This window comes from Ictidomys tridecemlineatus, chromosome 5, assembly GCF_052094955.1.
Source record: "Ictidomys tridecemlineatus isolate mIctTri1 chromosome 5, mIctTri1.hap1, whole genome shotgun sequence".
Lineage (NCBI taxonomy): Eukaryota > Metazoa > Chordata > Mammalia > Rodentia > Sciuridae > Ictidomys > Ictidomys tridecemlineatus.
The window spans coordinates 184394198-184412826 of NC_135481.1; the positions used below are offsets into that span (position 1 = coordinate 184394198).

The 18629-nt window shown below is 49.9% G+C and overlaps 1 protein-coding gene across 4 annotated transcripts in view; it reads right to left on the minus strand.

Moving 5' to 3' along the window:
• Ptprt (protein tyrosine phosphatase receptor type T) overlaps positions 1-18629 on the minus strand; it is a 1029624-nt gene that overhangs the window by 47029 nt on the left and 963966 nt on the right. For all 4 annotated transcript variants that reach the window (XM_078051815.1, XM_078051813.1, XM_078051814.1 and 1 more), the window contains one exon: positions 7983-8070. In XM_078051815.1, coding sequence (XP_077907941.1) covers positions 7983-8070 — 88 coding nt within the window. The remainder of the gene's footprint in view (positions 1-7982; positions 8071-18629) is intronic.

Sequence of the window (18629 nt, forward strand, 5' to 3'; positions counted from 1 at the left end):
TTGGAAGCCAGTGTGGCAGTTTCATACAATGCTAAACATAGTTTCACCAAGCTATCCAGCAATCGTACTTTTTTGGCATTTACTCAAATGGATTGAAAACTTAAGTGCACATCAAAACCTGCACATGGGTGTTGTGGCAGCTTTCCTCATAATTGCAAACACTTGGAAGCATTGCAGGCGTCCTTCCATAGATGAATGGATAGCCAGATGATGGTGGATCTATACAGTGGAATATTATTCAGTGATGAATAGAAATGAGTTCTTATGCCATGAAAGACTCAGAGGAGTCTTAAGTACATGTGGTTAAGGGAAGGAAACAGCTAGGTTTCGTGTGATTCCAACTGTGTGACATCCTGAAAAAGGCCAAACCAGTGAAAAAAAATAATCAGTGTTGTCAGCGACTTGGACAAGGAGGTTGGGTGGAATAGATTAAGTACAGGGGACCTTCAGGGCAGTGAAGCTATTTTACATATTACTGTAAAGGTGGACCTATGGCCTTATGCATTTGTCAAATGCTATAGAACTACACAACATAAAAAGTGAACCCTAATATAGGCTGTGGACCTTGGCTAATGATAGTGGATCAATATTGGTTCATCCATTGTAATAAATAAAAGTACTAATGCAAAATGTTAATAAAAGGGAGATTATGTGTGGGAAATCAGTGCTTGCTGCTCAATATTTCTGCAATCCTAAAACTCCTGCAAAAGAAAGTATTGGGACAATACCTGATATACAGCAGGTGCTTAATAAATGGTGGTTCAGAGATGGATGGGAGGCAGGCAATGACCTGGTGGCAGAAACACTGAGAAACCGGATGCTCTCCCTCTGCCCTTCTGTACCAAGTACAGACTCCCCTCCCTGCAGAGGCAAAGATCTGCTGTGTGTGCTCATCGGAGGACAGGATCCAACTACAGGGCCACCAGGAAGGCACTGTAAGGAGTGGCAGTGTCCTCATAGTTTATTTATTTCTTCTGGGAAATGCTAATATTATTCCGTGTCCCTTTCTTCTTCTAACTTTATGTAATTAAAAAGATAAAAAATTGTGTTTACCCACACGCACACGGAGAAAGATGGGGCGGCAGGCGACACGGAGGAGTTTATACAAGGTAATTTACAAGCAGCCCGGAACGTTCATTATGCTCTATCTACATTTTGCAAGCCTGAAAAACAGCTAATTTGGCACTCCTCGTTTGATATTCAAGACAAGGAGAGAGCTGGGAAGAGTCACGTGGAGCAGAGGCAGACTCCTCAATGGTGCTCTGAGAGGAAGGCACCGGAGCCGGGTGCCCAGGTTCTCAGATGAGGTGGGAGATGGGCAAGGGCTGGATGGTGGGAGGAGGGAGCTGCTGGCAGCAGGTAGACGGGAGATGGAACTTCCAGGACTTGAAAGTCCCCAAACATTCCTTGCACATAGCTGTAGGGGAGGGTCTTCCCTGTTTGCAATTGATCTGTTCCTCCTTGCTTTATGACAAGGACCAGTGGAAGTTGGTAAATATTTTACAAATAGTTCTCTGGGGGGAGGGAAGGACTCTGATCTGTATCATCTGCTGGTTTCTGTGGTGTAAATACTCTTACTATCACCAATTTAAAGCTACCAACACACATCAACCAGCTCAAAAAAGTTTCTGAAAATTTAATGATCTTTTTTGAAGGTTGGTACGTATCGGCTACAGTGCAACACAGCTGCAAAACACCTTGATGATCTCACAGTGAGGGGCTACCTCCTTTCCACACAGTACCCTAATAACTACAGCCTTCTTTAACTTGCTCAAATGCTTGATGTCCACTCTGGCCACAGGATCTTTGCATAGGCAAAGGAGTATTCCTATCCCAGGCTGAGAGTGTAGTTGGATCCTGCATTCTGATTTTTTCTTACCTCATACCTGGCCCCTCATCAAAGCTGTGAACTCAGTCTGTCCTGGGCTGAAGATTGCCAACCAACTCTTGTCTTCAGTAAGAGGAAGCCAAGGGAGTGAGCTATGAAAGCAGACCTGAGATCTGCCACATCCTACTCTAACAAATTACCACTCTTCCTGAACAGTGACTTGCCCAACTCTAAGAGAAAAAAAAATCAAATATATCTTTGTAGACTTGCTGCAAACATCAGAATAGGTCAGATATGAAAGCCCTGATATGTTGTAAGAATCAGCACAGATATGAACGTTGGTTTTTATTATTCTAGACCAGGGGGTGCCCTAAATTTTGTGCTGGGCCAATACCATGAACATGCACCTGGGAACTTGTTAGAAATGCAAATTCTTGAACCTTCCTGCAGAAGAAATTGGCACGGGGCCTTGGTACTGTGTGATAATTAGGATGCATACTTGGGTTTGAGGAGACAGAATAATCAATGTTCAGTTATTTAAAGGAGAAGTGCTCTGGGTGTTCACTTTGATCTCTCTTGGGAAGGACCAAAAGATCTTATTGGAACCAAGCCATGCGTTTAGAGACCCACAGGAATTGACCTGTAGAGAGGCAAGATGGACCAGGCGCTATTCTGGAAGTGGTATGGACCCTCTGCCATTTGATTCTCAGGCTAACTCTGAGAGGCAGACATCACTACTTCATTTTATGAGAAACTCAAGACTCGATGAAGTTTGATAACTCAGAAGAAGTTATAAGCTTCTATACAGAGTGGTGGGGTCCTTGTCTTTCCTTGAGCCCTGAGACCAGCTGCCTGCCCACCCTGCAGTGCCAGGCTCCTCCAGCCCCCACTTCCACCCATATCTCAGCCTCCAACCTGGTCCCCACCCCACTGCAGACCCAGGCCCACCCCGCGCCCACTACACAGTTCTAACTCGGGGCAAACTAGAGTTCCCCTGCCCTTTCTCCGTCATCAGCTGCGACCCAATAAATCAGTCATCTCAGGTCACACTCGAGTCAAGAGAGAATCACTCCGGAGAGGTGGGGCTGGGGAGAGCCTATCATTTGGATACTTGACGTTCTTTCTTCCTGTCTTCTGGGCGCCGCAGAGGATAAAGGAAAGGGACCATTTTTCAGGGAAAAGAGATTTGACTCATTACAATGAATTGTGGAGCTGAAAAGCCATTTCCTAGAAGTCTTGGAAATGTTAATGCCGTCCTCCTGCAGGAGTGGATTGGGAGGAGACAGGTAATTCCGAGGAGATGGCCGGGGTACCCCATTGAAGCGAAAGGTCTGCGCACTCCATCTTGATTGAATTACCATTATCAAGAGAGAGGGTGGCTTGGGCGTGACCCAGAGACAGCCCAGCAGGCCGTGCACCTCCTTCTCCATCCCCTCCTGAAGCTGGGCACAGGGAGGGGGCTGAGGTGTCGAAGTGGGAAAGTCAGGAGAGGAGCCGGAGGGGCACTGGTCCCCCTGACACACCTCCTTAGCGGGTTGACCAGGCAATGCCCCTCTGAGGGGCCTTTGCAAAGGAAGGGAGAAAGGTTTCCTGATTGAATTCCTTCAGAAGCAGAACTGGAGCCAAGGATTTGGGTGATTATATTAGGTGATCTGAGACAGGATCCCAGGGAACACCAGGAAAGAGAGAAGGAAGTGAGGTGAAGAGAGAAGGAAGCCCCGGGGTGTGGCACCCAGCAGTGACCACTATGGAGAACTGGGGCTCTATCCTGCTGAGGGGGCCGGGGAGAAAGTACAGAACACGCACCTCCAAGCTGTTCCTCCTCAGGGCACAGGGAGCTGGGTACTTACGCACCTGTCAGGCATTGACCGAGGGCAGCTTTTGGAGGGGACATTTAATTTCCTGGCACTTCTTGCCTGTCCTGCAAGCACCCAGAGGAGGCTCAGCCCTCAGAACAGGGACACCTCAGAGAGATACACGGGTTGGCGGTTAGAATCGGGACCGTGAGCACGTAAGGGAGTGGGAAAGGGCAGAATCCAGTGATTTCTGCGCCAGGAGGGGTCTGCAGGGCACAGACCAGGGCCACCCTCAGAGATGGCAAAGAATGGAGGCCAAGACCCCAGAGCGACAGATAAGTACCCATTGTGTCATCCCATGCTGTCTCCTTAGGAATCCACAGAGAAACCTGCTGTGAGTAAAGGCCTCTGGGTTTGTTCTGAATCTGGGTTCCTCCTGGGAGTCCGGTTCCTCTGTGCACAACACCACCCACCTGCTCCGGGAAGGGAGCACCTGTTCCTGGAGGTTGACCCTTGGCAGCACCTTCTCCCCCTTAAGCCTAAACCCATCTTGACACAGCGGATTCCTTGGCAAGGAGCGTTAAGCCACAGATCAGAGCTTCGGTCACAGTTGTCCTACAGGCTTGACACACGACCTTGGGCAGCCAGTCTTTATTCTGCACCTTCTCTCCTTGCCCATGAACTCAGAGACTAGACTAGACCTTGTGTGAATTCATAAATCTCTGACTCAGGCTCCACATCAGATTCAGATTCAGTAGACCTGGGGTGGAGGATGAGCATTTGAAGGAGTTCCCAGGCGCTCCACATCCTCTGGCCCATAGAAAGCAGTGACAGAGGAGTAGGCAGAGGGGGAACAGCCAGGTCAGGGTAGTGTCCCTTGGTGGGGTCACCACAATGGCTGTCTTTCTTTCTCGGGGTCCTGGTCACCTCTCCCTGCAGCACCCTGTTTACCCCAGGTACTGCCCTTTCCCTTGCTAGGTCTCTTCTCCTGCATTGTGTCTGTAGAAAGGGTCTGCGGAGCGTTAAGCCACAGATCAGAGCTTCGGTCACAGTTGTCCTACAGGCTTGACACACGACCTTGGGCAGCCAGTCTTTATTCTGCACCTTCTCTCCTTGCCCATGAACTCAGAGACTAGACTAGACCTTGTGTGAATTCATAAATCTCTGACTCAGGCTCCACATCAGATTCAGATTCCAAATCGTTCATCTTCATTAGGCCTCTTTAAGCTGAGATCTGACCTGAACTCCCCCTTGCAGAGGAGACACTGAGGATCCCAGGAAGGAAGGGACCTTGCTGAAGGTCAGGCACAGATAAATGACAGAACTGGGATTAGGACTTGGCTCTGTCTGCCTAACCAGGACTCCAGGACACCTGGGCCCAGTGGCTTTTCCTAGATGGGGTAAACCTGCTGGTCATACTGTGCCCCTTCTTTACCTGGCTGAGCTCTAGAGGTAGATCCTCAGACTTGGGCAAACATCGGGCTCACCTGGAGGGCTTCCAAAATACGAACCTGGGCCCTGCCCCAGGCTCCCGATTCAGTAGACCTGGGGTGGAGGATGAGCATTTGAAGGAGTTCCCAGGCGCTCCAGATCCTCTGGCCCATAGAAAGCAGTGACAGAGGAGTAGGCAGAGGGGGAACAGCCAAGTCAGGGTAGTGTCCCTTGGTGGGGTCACCACAATGGCTGTCTTTCTTTCTCGGGGTCCTGGTCACCTCTCCCTGCAGCACCCTGTTTACCCCAGGTACTGCCCTTTCCCTTGCTAGGTCTCTTCTCCTGCATTGTGTCTGTAGAAAGGGTCTGCAGAGTATCTCCCCTCAAAATCCTCTCTGAGGGCACCATCTGTTTCCTGCTGGCATCTGGGGCTGATCCTGGAGGGGAGCCTCATTTTGTAAAGTCTGCCCCCGCCCCGTGAGCGCTTCCTCTTTGTGTCACCCCCTCCCTGCTGGCCCAGGAAGCGCACACAGAGGATGCTTCAGCACACCTGAGCCCCAGTCTGGGCCCCGGAGCTACCTGAGAGCAAAGGACTCTTTGTTCTTATTCTCCTCGATTCACTTCCTTGCCTTTCACTTGTTTCCGTCCCCACCCCCTGGAAGCCCCACTGTCTCGATGGCTAAATTCTAAACAGAATCATCTGGAAGAAAGGGCCGATTTCGCCAAGGTTTCTCTCTCTGTTCATTTGCAGGCACAGCCCGCCCTCCCTTCCTCTATAGTCTTTCCTGTTCTCCTCGGCCTGGGCCTTTGTCCTCCACTCTGGCCTCTCGGTGCTCTGGGTTCCTTAAGATGCTAATCACACCCGTTTTTCTTTCTTTTTTTTCTTGAGCCAAGAATATTTCTATTTATCAAGGCATGGCAGGCTTGGCCTCAGGGAGGGACACATACAAGGGCAGGAACACTCGCCATTCCCTTAGGGGGCGGGGGGGGGGCTGCTTCTCTTTTACCTTTCTCATTTCAATTCCAGAACTCCCCCCTACTGCACCCCTCCCCTCCTTTTATGTTTCCCCTTTGTGTCTCTCTGCTTTCTGAGTCGCCTGGCTGATGGCTGACGGGGGCGCCATACCTAGTGCAGACTGGCTCTGGCCCTGATCCTTTGCGTCATTGACCTTCAAATGAGAAATGAGATTCAGGTTTATTTAAACCCAACAAAGTGGTATCATTTCTTCGGTACTTGAATTCTCTCTGCCTCCACTTGGGTTTCCCCAGAAGTGGATGCCAGACTGAGATGCCAGGGCAAGCAGTTTCTTAGGAGGAACAGGGAACACCTGTAGGGAGGAGAGGGCCGCAGGGAGTGGGTGGGCTGTCAAGCCCCGTCACCAGGGTGGACCACTGCAGCCGAATCCCTGTGGGAACTCTGGAGAAGTCAGTGGCACAGCACTTCTGGGGATGGGCCAGGAAGCCGGGGATTTCATGCTTCTCAAGGGCACTGATTGGTCAGCGTGGGCGGGCTACCGGGTGCCTGGGCACAGCATCCTTCCCCTGCTATGGAGAAATCCCTGGGCAGAGATGCAGTGAGGGCAGAGCTCGGGTGAGACCAGGGGGCACTCAAGCAAAGAGGACAGTGCACAGAACCGACAGCCAAGAGCGAACCCTCCTCGAATGGCCTCACTCCTCTCCCCCAGTCCTGTCCCACATGCCCACCTGCCAGCCTCATGTGCTTAGCTGATGCTGAGCTGTGGGGACATATAGCTTGGCTTCTGACCTTCGGCCCCCTAAAGTTTAGGCCTGGGGACGTGGCTATTCATGGTGCTCTGGTCATAGTTTTTTTTTGTTGTTGTTGTTGTTTTCATGTTTGTGCAGCATGCCTAGGAGGAAGACATTGTAAAAAAGATTTTACAGAGACTAAGGACTAGGGTTCTTGCTTAAGGTTGCACCCTATGATTTAGTGGACGCTGTCTAAACTCACAATCTGATAGAGAGAATGGAGATAAGACAGATAGTTTAGGGCACAGTGTTTCTGTGCACAAAAAAAAAATGATGCTAGGGACTAGTCTGAGCAAGCAGCCACCTGGCCACAGAGCAGAGACTGCATCTCCCAGTGCCCAGTGCAGTACCATTCAAAGGAGGCCTACCCATCCTAAGTCTTAATACGTGTTTGCTGATGTTTGAATATCTCTTCCCAACACATCACTTGCAAGAAATCTTGCTGTCTGCATTGCTGTCTTCCAAGAGACAAATTATAAATGTTTTCTGATTAGTTCCACCATTCATAGCCCATTCCTAAAATCAGCACAGGAAACAGCTAAGCTAAAACTTCTGCCTCTTTCTTCTTTTACAATCTGCCTGTGTCTTATTCTTTCTTTCTCCAAGTTTTTCTTAGGCAATGTCTAGACAGTCAAAGCAAAACAAAACAAAACTCTAAACTGTGCTAGAAATAATATGTCACTCAGGATCCTATTTGTTCCCACGCTTTGGCTCAAATACCCCAAGATCTGAGACCAGGATGAGTTCCCCACACAATTGGCAAGATGTCCAAAGGTCCAGGGTGGCCACACTGAATCTGAATGGGCTGCTGTGGACTCCTGTTCTCATCAGAATACCTGCTCGGTGTTTTGTCTGAGATAACTTTGCTCCCCCTGGATTTAGGGTGTTCTGAAGGCTGTGCGTACCGATACTGGGTAGTGGCCATACTTGCATGTTACCCACATGGCACCGTCAGTACTGGGGCAGCCTCTCTCTTTCTCTCCTCCCCCACAGGAGTATTGTCAATGCCTTTGTTCAGGCCTCATCATTCCTTGCACTAGTCTCTTGGCCCAGAGTTGGAAACATCATGGATTATTTTATAGCAAATTCTAGGCAAAGAACAATTTTCCCCCCCTGAGTTCCCAAAGCCTGGTGCCTAGACATCCCAGAAGGGCACCTACAGGATATGATATTCCCATATCGATTCTTGTTGCGGTTTCCATCTTCCTTGGCCGTGTCCCACGAAGCCGTCTGCCCCTCAGGTAAGGCCTACAACACAAGGACAGGTGGTTAGACAGGCCTGCAGTGAAGCACCTCCCAGGTGCAGATGAACAGCAGGGGGAAAGGAGAACCCACTTGTGACGGGACACTCAGGGCAAAGGGCTGTGTGGCCTTGGGTGGGGAGAACACAGACGCAGCTGTTCCGTAGACTCCTTTGCTTGTTCACTGACTTACACATGGTTGGTAACTTCAGTGTGTCATGAGCCTATTGCCCAGTAGGGAAATCGTTTGTTCATTTGATCATTTATTCATTCATATACACAGATACCGATTGGTCCCCTGAATATGTTCTGGGCCCTGCTCTAGGTACTAGGAGTACAGAGAATTAGACAGGTCCCCTGGAGCAAACCCACATGATTTTAGATAGTCAAAGTGCTATGAAGACAATACAGCAGGATGAAGGAAAGGAGATGAGGAGTAGGAATCATGTCTGATCACTCAGGCTGGGAGGGCCTCTCCGAGAAGGTAACATTTTCGTTCATTTTTTAATGATGGGAAAGTTCCAGTCACCCCTAGGAAAGTGGGAAGTGCTTTCCAGGCAGGAGGAAGAGCAGGTGGCAAGGTGGCTGCCAGGCAGCAACCAAATAACCACATTCAAGGACTAGAGTGAGGTAGGGGGACGAGGGGTCAGACCTTGGGGAGGGAATGGGAGAGTCCCGATTGATTCAGGCCTCCAAGTTCCTGGGTAACAAACGGAGTCTTGTTCTAAGTGTGATGGGAAAACGTGAAGGGGCTCTGAGCTGGCAAATCCCTCGTCCTGTTCCACAAAGTATACTGTGGCTCATGAGTGGACTCAGGCTCTAGGACGGCCCCGGGGAAAATTAGGAAGATTCGATAGGAACATATTGCATGTCTAGGTGAGAAATGTCGGTGCCTCAGACCCTTGGACAAGGCAGTCGCCATAGGTGAGAAGAGTGACTGTTTTCAGGATATTGTTCAGTTGAATATTGTTGACTTGGCCTGCCTCCGAAGCAGGCTCCGAGACAAGCAGTCTGTTAGGGAGACTGTTCCAAGGATCCTGGTAGGAGAACAGGGAAAGGGAGACCATCAAGGGATGAAGCCAATTCAGGGCACATCAACAAACAAGCTGCCTCCATGTGCAACTGGACTTAACCCCAGGGGCACAGCTCATGTCCCAGAGTTGTCCCTCCAGAGATGAGATGTCTATCCATCAGTTCCCATCTACTACTGACTGAGAACAACCCTTGGGAACTCCCTAGAACTTCTACCAGGCACTATAGGCAAAATGTGCACATTGTTTTATTTGAGGAAACCCTCAAGTAAAAAAAAAAAAAATCAGGGGTATACAGAAGGAAGCCATCAGGGAGGTGTGCATGGGAATGGTGCATCTAGAGGGGACATGGAGGGGGCCCCAGCGCATCCACTATAGCCAGGGAGTGTGCAGGAAAGGGGAAGGAAGGCTAGTCCCTTGAATGCCAGGTTACAGAACTGAGCGGAGAAGATGTCACTTACTGACCTGGAGAAGCCTGGGAGGGAGATGGGATTGTGAGGCAGGAATGGAGTCTTGAGAGCTTTGGGCCCATAAAGTGCTTAGGGCAGTCCCGGCACTGAGGGCTGTGTACGTTCTAACAAGCTCAAATTAATAACAGACTAATCATGGCTGCCAGGGTTGAGGTGTTGAGTAGAAAGCTGGACACAGAGGCCCAGAGCTTAGCGGGAGAGAGGAGATAGGAGCCGTCCATTAGTTTAAGAGAGTGGCAGTCACAGAGAAGACAGACAAGCGGACGAACCCCTGGGATGACTTAGCACAGTTATGAGCCAAGTGGTCTGGAATAAAGGGGAGGTGCGGAGGTGCAGGGCTGCAGCCAGTTGTTTTATGGAGAGGGAGGTTGGGTGCAGGAGAGAGTGGGAACGGCTTTAGAAAACCCACAGCAGCATGAAGGTCAGGCCATGCTCTGACTACTGTGTCCATCCTGCCTTGGGTGGAACAGACTGAATGTCCTGCTCTTGACCCCTGCATTGCTTCTGAGATGGGATTGGCAACTGCTTCAGCCTGTACTGTTTCTGTTAGCAATGCTGAGAGCAGACCGTCACTTGGGAACACACCAGCCTGGTCTTTGCCCATCTACTTCTCAGTAGGCTCATCTTAAGCAAGGAGTAACATTAACCAGACTGGACAGGAATATAGCAATGCAGAGGGCCATGCTAGGAGCAGGCAGGGCCACTCCTGTGGGAAGACCAGGGCTTGTGTACAGTGCTACCCTTCTTGTTTCCATGCTTCTGGGTGAAGACAAGCTGGGGAGGTCTTTTTCTAGAGCAGGGGTTGCAAGCTTTTTCTGTAACAAGCCAGATGGTAAGTCTCTGTTGCCAAGATTCGAACATCTACATCTGGGTGTGACAAAGTGTTCTGGAGAGAGGACAGGGTTTGCCTTCCACGTGCAGCGCTTATCACTTATTATTAATTACTCTCCTCTCCTTTCTCCTCCTCCTCCTCCTCCTCTGGCTCTTCATTTAAAAAGACTGCTACCTTGCACCCCTCTTGCCGTTGGCTTAGGATATCGCTTCTTGCTTCTACACCTAACTCCTGGAACTCAGATTCTAGCCCCTGGCCTTCTTTTCTCACCCCAACCAGGTGGCTCCAGCTCCCCTCAGGTGACTTGCCAGGTCTACTGCTGTGTGCCAGCCTTAGTGGCAGCACCGGGTCTCTTGATGTTCGAGCTGATGCATTCCCTGTCTCTGTGATAAAAACTGACTGTTCATCCCGACACATTCCCCCAGAGCAGTGTAAAGCCAAGGGCGGCCGGCTCTGGTTTTTCCATACTAATATCTTGGGGGGAAAAATACAAACCATTGTTCTGTGTTCCCAGTCTATGCCAGGGTTTGCATTACAGTGACCTTAAGATCTCTTGATGGCTGCATAGTAGAATTACACAGGGAGGCCTTCAGACTCCCAAGGTCAAGGCCTTACCCCAGGTGGTCAGGGAAGAAAGGCTCAGGTGGGTCACAGCCCTGGATGGTGTTTACAGTTCCCCAAGTGATTCTAACGTGCAGCCACAGTTCTTGCAGATGGTTAATTTCCCTGGAGAAATACTTTACCATGAGTCTCCTCTTTGGTTTCGCTGGCTTTTGTCCCCTCCAAGCCACCCTCCACTGTAATCAGAGAGAGCTTTCCAGAATGTGAATAGAACTCAGTGACTCCCTTGTTATTGTCTTCAGGATAAAATCCAAACTCTTTGATAGCAAGTCTTTTATACCTTCACCCCAAGGGTGCCTCCAGTCCCACTTTTTGCCCTTATTTTGATGGGTCGATTACGAGGTATCCCAACCATTCCTGTGGGAAGACCAGGGCTTGTGTACAGTGCTACCTTTCTTGTTTCCATTCTTCTGGGTGAAGCCAAGCTCTTCTGTGACTTGATGCATGCTTTCTCTACCTGAATCCGCCTGGCAAACTCCTACGTATCCTTCAAAACTCAGTGCAAGCATCTTCTCCTTTGTGAAAACTGTTCATCCCTCCTCACGGCATCCCCCCAGCTCGAGTTGGCTCCTTCTGTTATTAGGTGGATATCTTTGCATCGAATCATCTAAATGCATGTCTCCCAACCTGGTCATGGGCTTCTCCTGGGAAAGAATCTTATTCATGATCAAATCTCCAGGACCCAATGCTGGCTCTGCAATTTATACGTGCTCAAAGGATCCATTTGGAATGAATGAATGAATTAAATAATTAGGTCGAGGTCCTGGAATCTCACAGGTGCATGTGACCTTGGAAATCATCTCTCTGTGTTCCTGTCTACGTGCCTTTCAGGCATCCCATAAGTTGATGCACAGCATTTATCCCTTGGACACCCGGAGTGGCAGAAGGCTCACCCCCTCCCAAAGTCTCCTGCCTCTCTTTTGAGCAGAGCATGGCCCCAATTTCTTTACTTTGCCTTCCTGTGCCCCATGAGGCCTCACAGAACAAGCATGGACCCTCTGTTCTGTGATACTGAAGAGACTGGATGAAGTCCCTCCTGCCACTCGGAGTCCTTGGATGATCCTCTGAACATCAAGGCCATGCCCTCTGGGACACACCCCAGCAGGCATGCAGCCACCCCCTGACACAGCCCAGGAGCCCCTATCTCCCCGTCCTGGGGGCTGAAGGGGACCCAGGGGGCCTGGGGACTGTGATATGTTGACAGAGGCAAAGAGGCAGTGCCTGATGGAGCCGCCCAGGGGGCCTTGGTAATGACCCCTAATTGGCAGGCTTTGATCACACATCTATCTCCCTTCCTAGGGAGCGTCAACCTAATAGGGGATAATCTCTTCAAGGAAAAAGAATCTGAGGGGGTGAAAGTAGGAAAGGAAGACTCATCTCCATCTTCAAAGTGAGCGAGCCAGGGGCATTATTTTTACATTAGTGGCTAGTTACAGTAGATTGACCAGGGAATGGTGGCAGTCATTAGGAGCTAATCACATTCTTTTGAAACCAAAATTGCCACCTCATTATACTCATCCATTATCAATCTCCTCTCTCCTTCTCTCATCCCTTCCTCCTCAGCGAGCGCTATTTTTACTTTTCTCTCCAAGTGCGGAAATGTTTCCTACTCTCCAGCGTTGCTTTCCTAAGGCGGTCACTCTTTTTTTTTAGTCCAAAAGGTGCATTTGGGGATGTCCTTGTCCCTGGAGAGCTGAGCTCCAGTATTCACAGAATCCCCAAAAGTTGGATTTGGAAGGGTCTTTCGAGAAAAATCTGAGCTCCTTTATAGGTCTGCAAAGTGGGGTCCAGAGGCAGGAAATGAACTGCCCAGCAACACCCAACCCTGCGGCTCCTTTCTCCCACAGAGACCACTTGACTGATGGCACCAGGGCTGGGTGAGGTCTATCTAGGGACAATGGCAGGTGGATGTGACAGACATAATCTAGGATTTGTTCCAACCCTGGGAGGAGCAAACACTCAGACCATTGTTTGCCATGGGTGCTGTGGAGGCAGGGAGCAGGGTGCCAGGGCAGACAGGGCCAGGGGCCACTTGAACAGGGTGGCACGGGCAGGATTCCTTAAATAGGTGAGATCTGAGGGCTGGGGACAGAGCTCAGTTGGTAGAGTGCCTTCCTCGCATGCACGAGGCCCTGGGTTCAGTCCCCAGCACCACACACACACACACACACACACACACACACACACACACAGACGCACACACACAGACGCGCGCACACACACACACACACACACACAGATGCACACGTGATATCTGAGGAGAAGAAAACCAGCCCCTGCCCCTGGGGATCTGGTCTCGCACTCAGAGCCGGGCCTTGGTGCTCTGTGCTGATCACAGTGTCACAGAACACCAGCCCGAGACGAGGCGGCTCTGAGAGCATGATGGAGGGAGACGAAAGCAAGAACATTCTGTGGTCACGGCTCAGCAAGGACAGCCATGTGGGCTCTGTCCAAGCCAAAATATTACCAGGCTTCCCCCACCCACGCTGGCTGATGTGAGTGCCCAGTGCGTCTTTGCCAGTCGGCCTCCCTTCCCACAGTTAATATTAGGACGCCCGTCCACGCCACTTCCTGTGGTGTCCACGCCACTTCCTGTGGTGTCCACGCCACTTCCTGTGGTGTCCATTCTGGAAGGCGCCTCGCATTCTCAAACTCTCTTGCACATCACTCATCACAGCCCCTGTCCTGTGGGTCCTTTATTCCTTTTGTTGGGGGCGGGATACCAGGGATGGAACCCAGGGGCACTCAACCACTGAGCCACATCCCCACCCTATTTTGTATTTTATTTAGAGACAGAGTCTCACTGAGTTGCTTAGCTCCTCACCATTGCTGAGGCTGGCTTTGAACTCGGGATCCTCCTGCCTCAGCCTCCCGAGCTGCTCGGATTACAGGCACGCGCCACGGCGCCTGGCTTCCTATGGGTCCTTTCTCACACCCTCTTCCTCAGATGCCCTCAGTTCCCTGAGGACCTCACTGCACAAGTAACACCGCCAACCTGCCCAACCCCAGGTGTGTTCCTGCTGCTGTGTGGCTGGTGCATTGAGCTGAAAACCGAAGGATGAGCAGGAGCCAGCTGGCGTGGCAAGGGCTGGGAAGGAACATCTCAGGCGGAGGCAGGAGCAGGTGCAGAGCCCCCGGGAGGGAGGGAGGTCATTGTGTTCTAGAACTTGAAGGGGGACTCCCCAGAGCAGAGATGAAGGGGTGGGGGACACAGAATGTGGGTGCTCAGTCCAGGTCTCCCAGACCAAAGGCCGGAACCCGAGTGTTACTTTAAGTCAGTGGAAGAGCTCTGGAGGCATTTTAAAGATGGCCGAGCCAGCGCCAGCTTCAGGATACAGGGCTGGGAACGCTTGTCCCTAGAGGCCTCCTGTCATCCTCGTGGACAAGCCTCATGGATTTTAGGATGGAGTGATCACCTGGTGCCTACGGCAGGGTGACACCCTGTGGCTCCAACCCACGCTCCCGGCCACAAAGCTCAGGCTCCCTGAGCTAGTGGGAGGCTCAGGGGCCGTGACCACAAGCCACAGACGTCTTACTCCCACAGGCGACCCACCTCCTTCTCCCCACGTAGGACCTGGATTCCTCGCTAGAACTGAGGGTACCCCCCATGTCCTCTTGGCTGGGTCCTTCCACCTGTTGGGTTGGCCCTGCCTAGTGAAGAGGGTCTCCTTCTCTGGAGCTAAGCCTCTGAGCAGTGACCCGCATGGCGAGACGTCAGAACACAGGGCTTCCAAGAAGAGCTCCCCTCCTCCCTGAGGCCGAGGCATGCCTGTCCACTTCGCTTACCCGACTGCCCCACTATCTGCAGCAGGCCCTGTCAGCTACGGAGCCTCCCTTCTCTCCCCCGGCTCCACTGCCTCCGTGGAGATAATTGGATGTGATATGCCCCGGGGTGCAGCGAAACCAGGCCCGGGGATTGCTGATCAGGCAGTTCTGGGCAGATGCTTCAGGGCACCGTGAGGGCCCATCTCCTCTGTGAGCCGTCCAGCCCACCAGGATTTTCCCTGCCTCTGTCCACCGCTGTACTCTGTGCAGGTGAGACTCCAGAGTCTTCACCCAGGAGCCTCCCCGTACCCAGGACTGTCATTCATTTTTCTTGTCAAAAAATACTTCTTGCACACTAACTACACCCATGAATCAGAGGACAGGCAGGGCTTTGCAGAAGGCAAGCAGACTGCAGTGTTCGGATATTTTTACTGCAAATCGTTTTACCACTCTAGGTCTTAGTGAATTTTTCTGAAAACACCTTAGAGAACCGTACACCCTTCAGGTGAGGGGTGGGGAGGGGTTAAACTCCACCAGGGTGGCAAGAGGAACTTCTCTGGCTGATGGAACGCTTAGGTTTCCTGATCACGTTGGTGTTCACAGGATTCTGTGCCTTTGTTCAAACCCATGTCATGGTGCACCCCTTAAAAATGAATTTTAAATAAATATTAAAAAATAAAAAGATAACACAACCTGTAGGATTGTGTGATGATTACTGATTATCTGAGAAAGTGCCCAGGCACCAGGCAGAGGCACACCATAGGTGTTCAGAGACTCTTCTGTCCCATGCCTTCCCAAGGGTGTGACCTTGAGTGTTTGTGGACTATTCCAGAGGGTACTCTGTACCCATTGAAACGAAATGTCCAGTTTATTGTCCCAAGAGCAAAGTTGGAACTCTGCCATGTCCATCTTGGTTTGTCTCAGACTAAAGTGGTTCCTGGCGTGCAGAACTTTCAATTTTAAAACTGGATCATTCAGGGGAAACTGGGACAAGTTGGCTACTCTAGGTATAGGAACATCGTAGATGTATCTACAGACATAATATCCATGAAGAGGAAGAGAGTTTCGTGATCTGTTGGGAATCTAAGGTGTACTCTCAATAGAGGTCCATGAGATCATTCAACAACCACATTTGCTGGAGTCTGTGTTCATGGTAGATGGTAAGGGCCACCATGGACAGCTGTATAGGTTGTGGCCAACTCAAGGACACCATATCTAAGGAAGCACTCTGTACCTGGCATTCATTGTAGATAACAATATATATCACAAAAATTCTCTGGAAAGTGACAGTTCGGTTCCTGGAGACAAGTGCACCTTCGGCTATGTCACTCCAATGTGCTGTATGAGTTAGAATGGCCTTGGCAGAGGCCAGGCTCACCACAAATGATACCTTCTGTCCTGAAAAGCACATGCCTGCCTTAGGGATTATAAATGTGGGCAGAGAAGGCAGGAGAGGATGACTAATGGCTTCTACTCTGAGTGGCATCAGGAGAGCAAATATTATTGCGTACCATGTCACTAAATAGACAGTAATTTATGAGTTCCGCTGGTGAAGCTAAGTAGAAAATCAGATTGCGGCAAGATGGGGGTATTTGTCTGTGACAGGGCTCGGATAGAGGCAGAACCTTTGAGTGCATGTCGGTGTTTGGAGCCACAATGCAGTCTTCAAAGGTCCCACTGAAAAGCCAACAGGTTACTTTTAAATGACAGGTTTTTTTGGCCAGTGATCCTCCAACTTTGGTAGGCATCCAGATTTCTTAGAGAATTTGGTAGAATGCAGAGGCTCAGACCCTACCTCGCATCAGCAAGCCCATGGCTTGGTGTCTGGCAACAGCTCGGAGTCTGATCTCCACTCGGGAGACTCAACCCACAGGGTAAAGGGAGAGCGGGAGTCTTTCTGGGTTGGTCTCTTTCTTCAAGAGAAGTTGCCTTTCTCTGGATAGAATTGTTCTTTTCTAAAATGTATTTTATTATCCATTGACAAGGTACCTGCTCATGGGATACAGTGTGACATTCAACACACACGGATACAATGTTTCATAATCAGATCAGGGTCATTGCAATATCTATCACCTCAGACCTATCATTTCTTTGTGCTGGGAATAGTCAAAATCCTCTCCACTGGCTGTTAGATATATGATTAATTGCTGTCGACTCTAGTTATCCTGCTGTGCTAGGGAATGTTGGAAATTATTCTTCTTAGCCAACTGCACACTGTGCCCATTGCCCATCCATCCCTCCCCCAAGCCTTTGCCAAGGCTCTGATCACCACTGTTCTATTCTCTACACCTTCAATATCAACTTTTTGGATTCCACATACCAGTGAGAATCTGTGGTATTTATCTTTCTGTGCCTGAATTATTTAATTTAACCTAGTGTTCTTCAGTTTCCTCCTTATTACTGCAAATGACTCTTTCACTTTGCATGGATGAGTAGTATTCCACTGAGCAAATGTACCACATTTTCTTTACCCACTTGTCTATTCATGGACACCCAGGTTGGTTCCTTATCTTGGCTATTGCAAAGGGTGCTGCAGTAAGAATGTGAGTGCAGATGTCTCTTCAATACACTGATTCCAGTTTCTTGGATGCATACCCAGTAGTAGGTTAGCTGGATGATGTGGCAGTTCTATTTCTAGTTTTTTGAAGAGCCTCCATACTATTTTACACAGTGGCTGCACTAATTTGCGTTTCCACCAACGGTGTACGAGAGTTCCTCATTTTTCTGTCTCTTCTGCCGGCATTTGTCATTTTATTGCCTTTTGGATAATAGTCCTTCTAATTGGGGTGAGGAGAGAGCTCACTGGGGTTGTGATTTGCATTTTGGATGGACTTCTTCCTAATCACTTAAAAGTTTCTCACCAGCACTTTATAACTCAATTAACATTTCATATTTATCTGCTATTTCCCTGGTGCTTCAGGGAAGAGAAATGAGTAAGGCTATCCCTGCTTTCAAGCTTACGGGGGAAGCTCACACGAGGGGCCCGTGTCCCTTGAAGCTCAGAGCCCAGGATCTAGGTGGTCTCCGCAGCATAGGTTTCTGCTCATTACCGCCAGTCCGTGTGGGATGCGTGAAATTCCGTGTGGCTATTTGTGGGCCCACACCTCTTATTAAACTTGAAATTGTCCAGGGATCAGAGGTATGGATTGTCAGAGGTCACGAAGACGACCTTGTTAACTCTGCTCCGGGACAAGGCAAGGGGTGTGAGAGTCCCATTTTTCTCTCTAGCTCCATCCCTTTTCACGGATGCCCTTGCAAGCCCTGGCTGCAGCATTTCACTTTTCCATGCTCCTGAGCTTTGTGCGTGTGCCCTCCTCTCTCTGCTCACGCGCTCTCCCTCTGCCTCATTCCCTTCTTGTCTTCAACTCAATTGTCTTATCTTCTGTGAAGCTTCGGATGATCTTGACAATAAGGAGGGACCCAAAGCGAAAGTAAGCAACAACAACCACCTGCCTATTCCCTCATCTGTGCGTCTCTACGGAATTTTAACTAGAGTTTTGTTCCTGAATTACGTAGTATAGTGAGGTCACGTGCTTCTTTTAAAGGAAAGTCTTTGTTTTCTTAGCTACTTGAGAGACTAGAATAGTGTAAGGTACACAATAGGTACTTAATTAATGTTTCTGGCCAGGTGAGTGCTTAAAGTGAAGCATATACCATCAGGCTTCAAAAGTCCATGCTAACAAGTAGTTCAGAGAGGATGAAACTGAGCCCCAGAAGAGAGAGAGAGTCTTGCCCAAGGCCATTCAGAATCTCAGGAGAGGGTGGAGAACCGTGTAGTCTCATGGTCAGGGGTTCTCCTGTGACATCCCTTGAAAATTGCCCACTCAGGTTCCTGTTTTAAATAGGG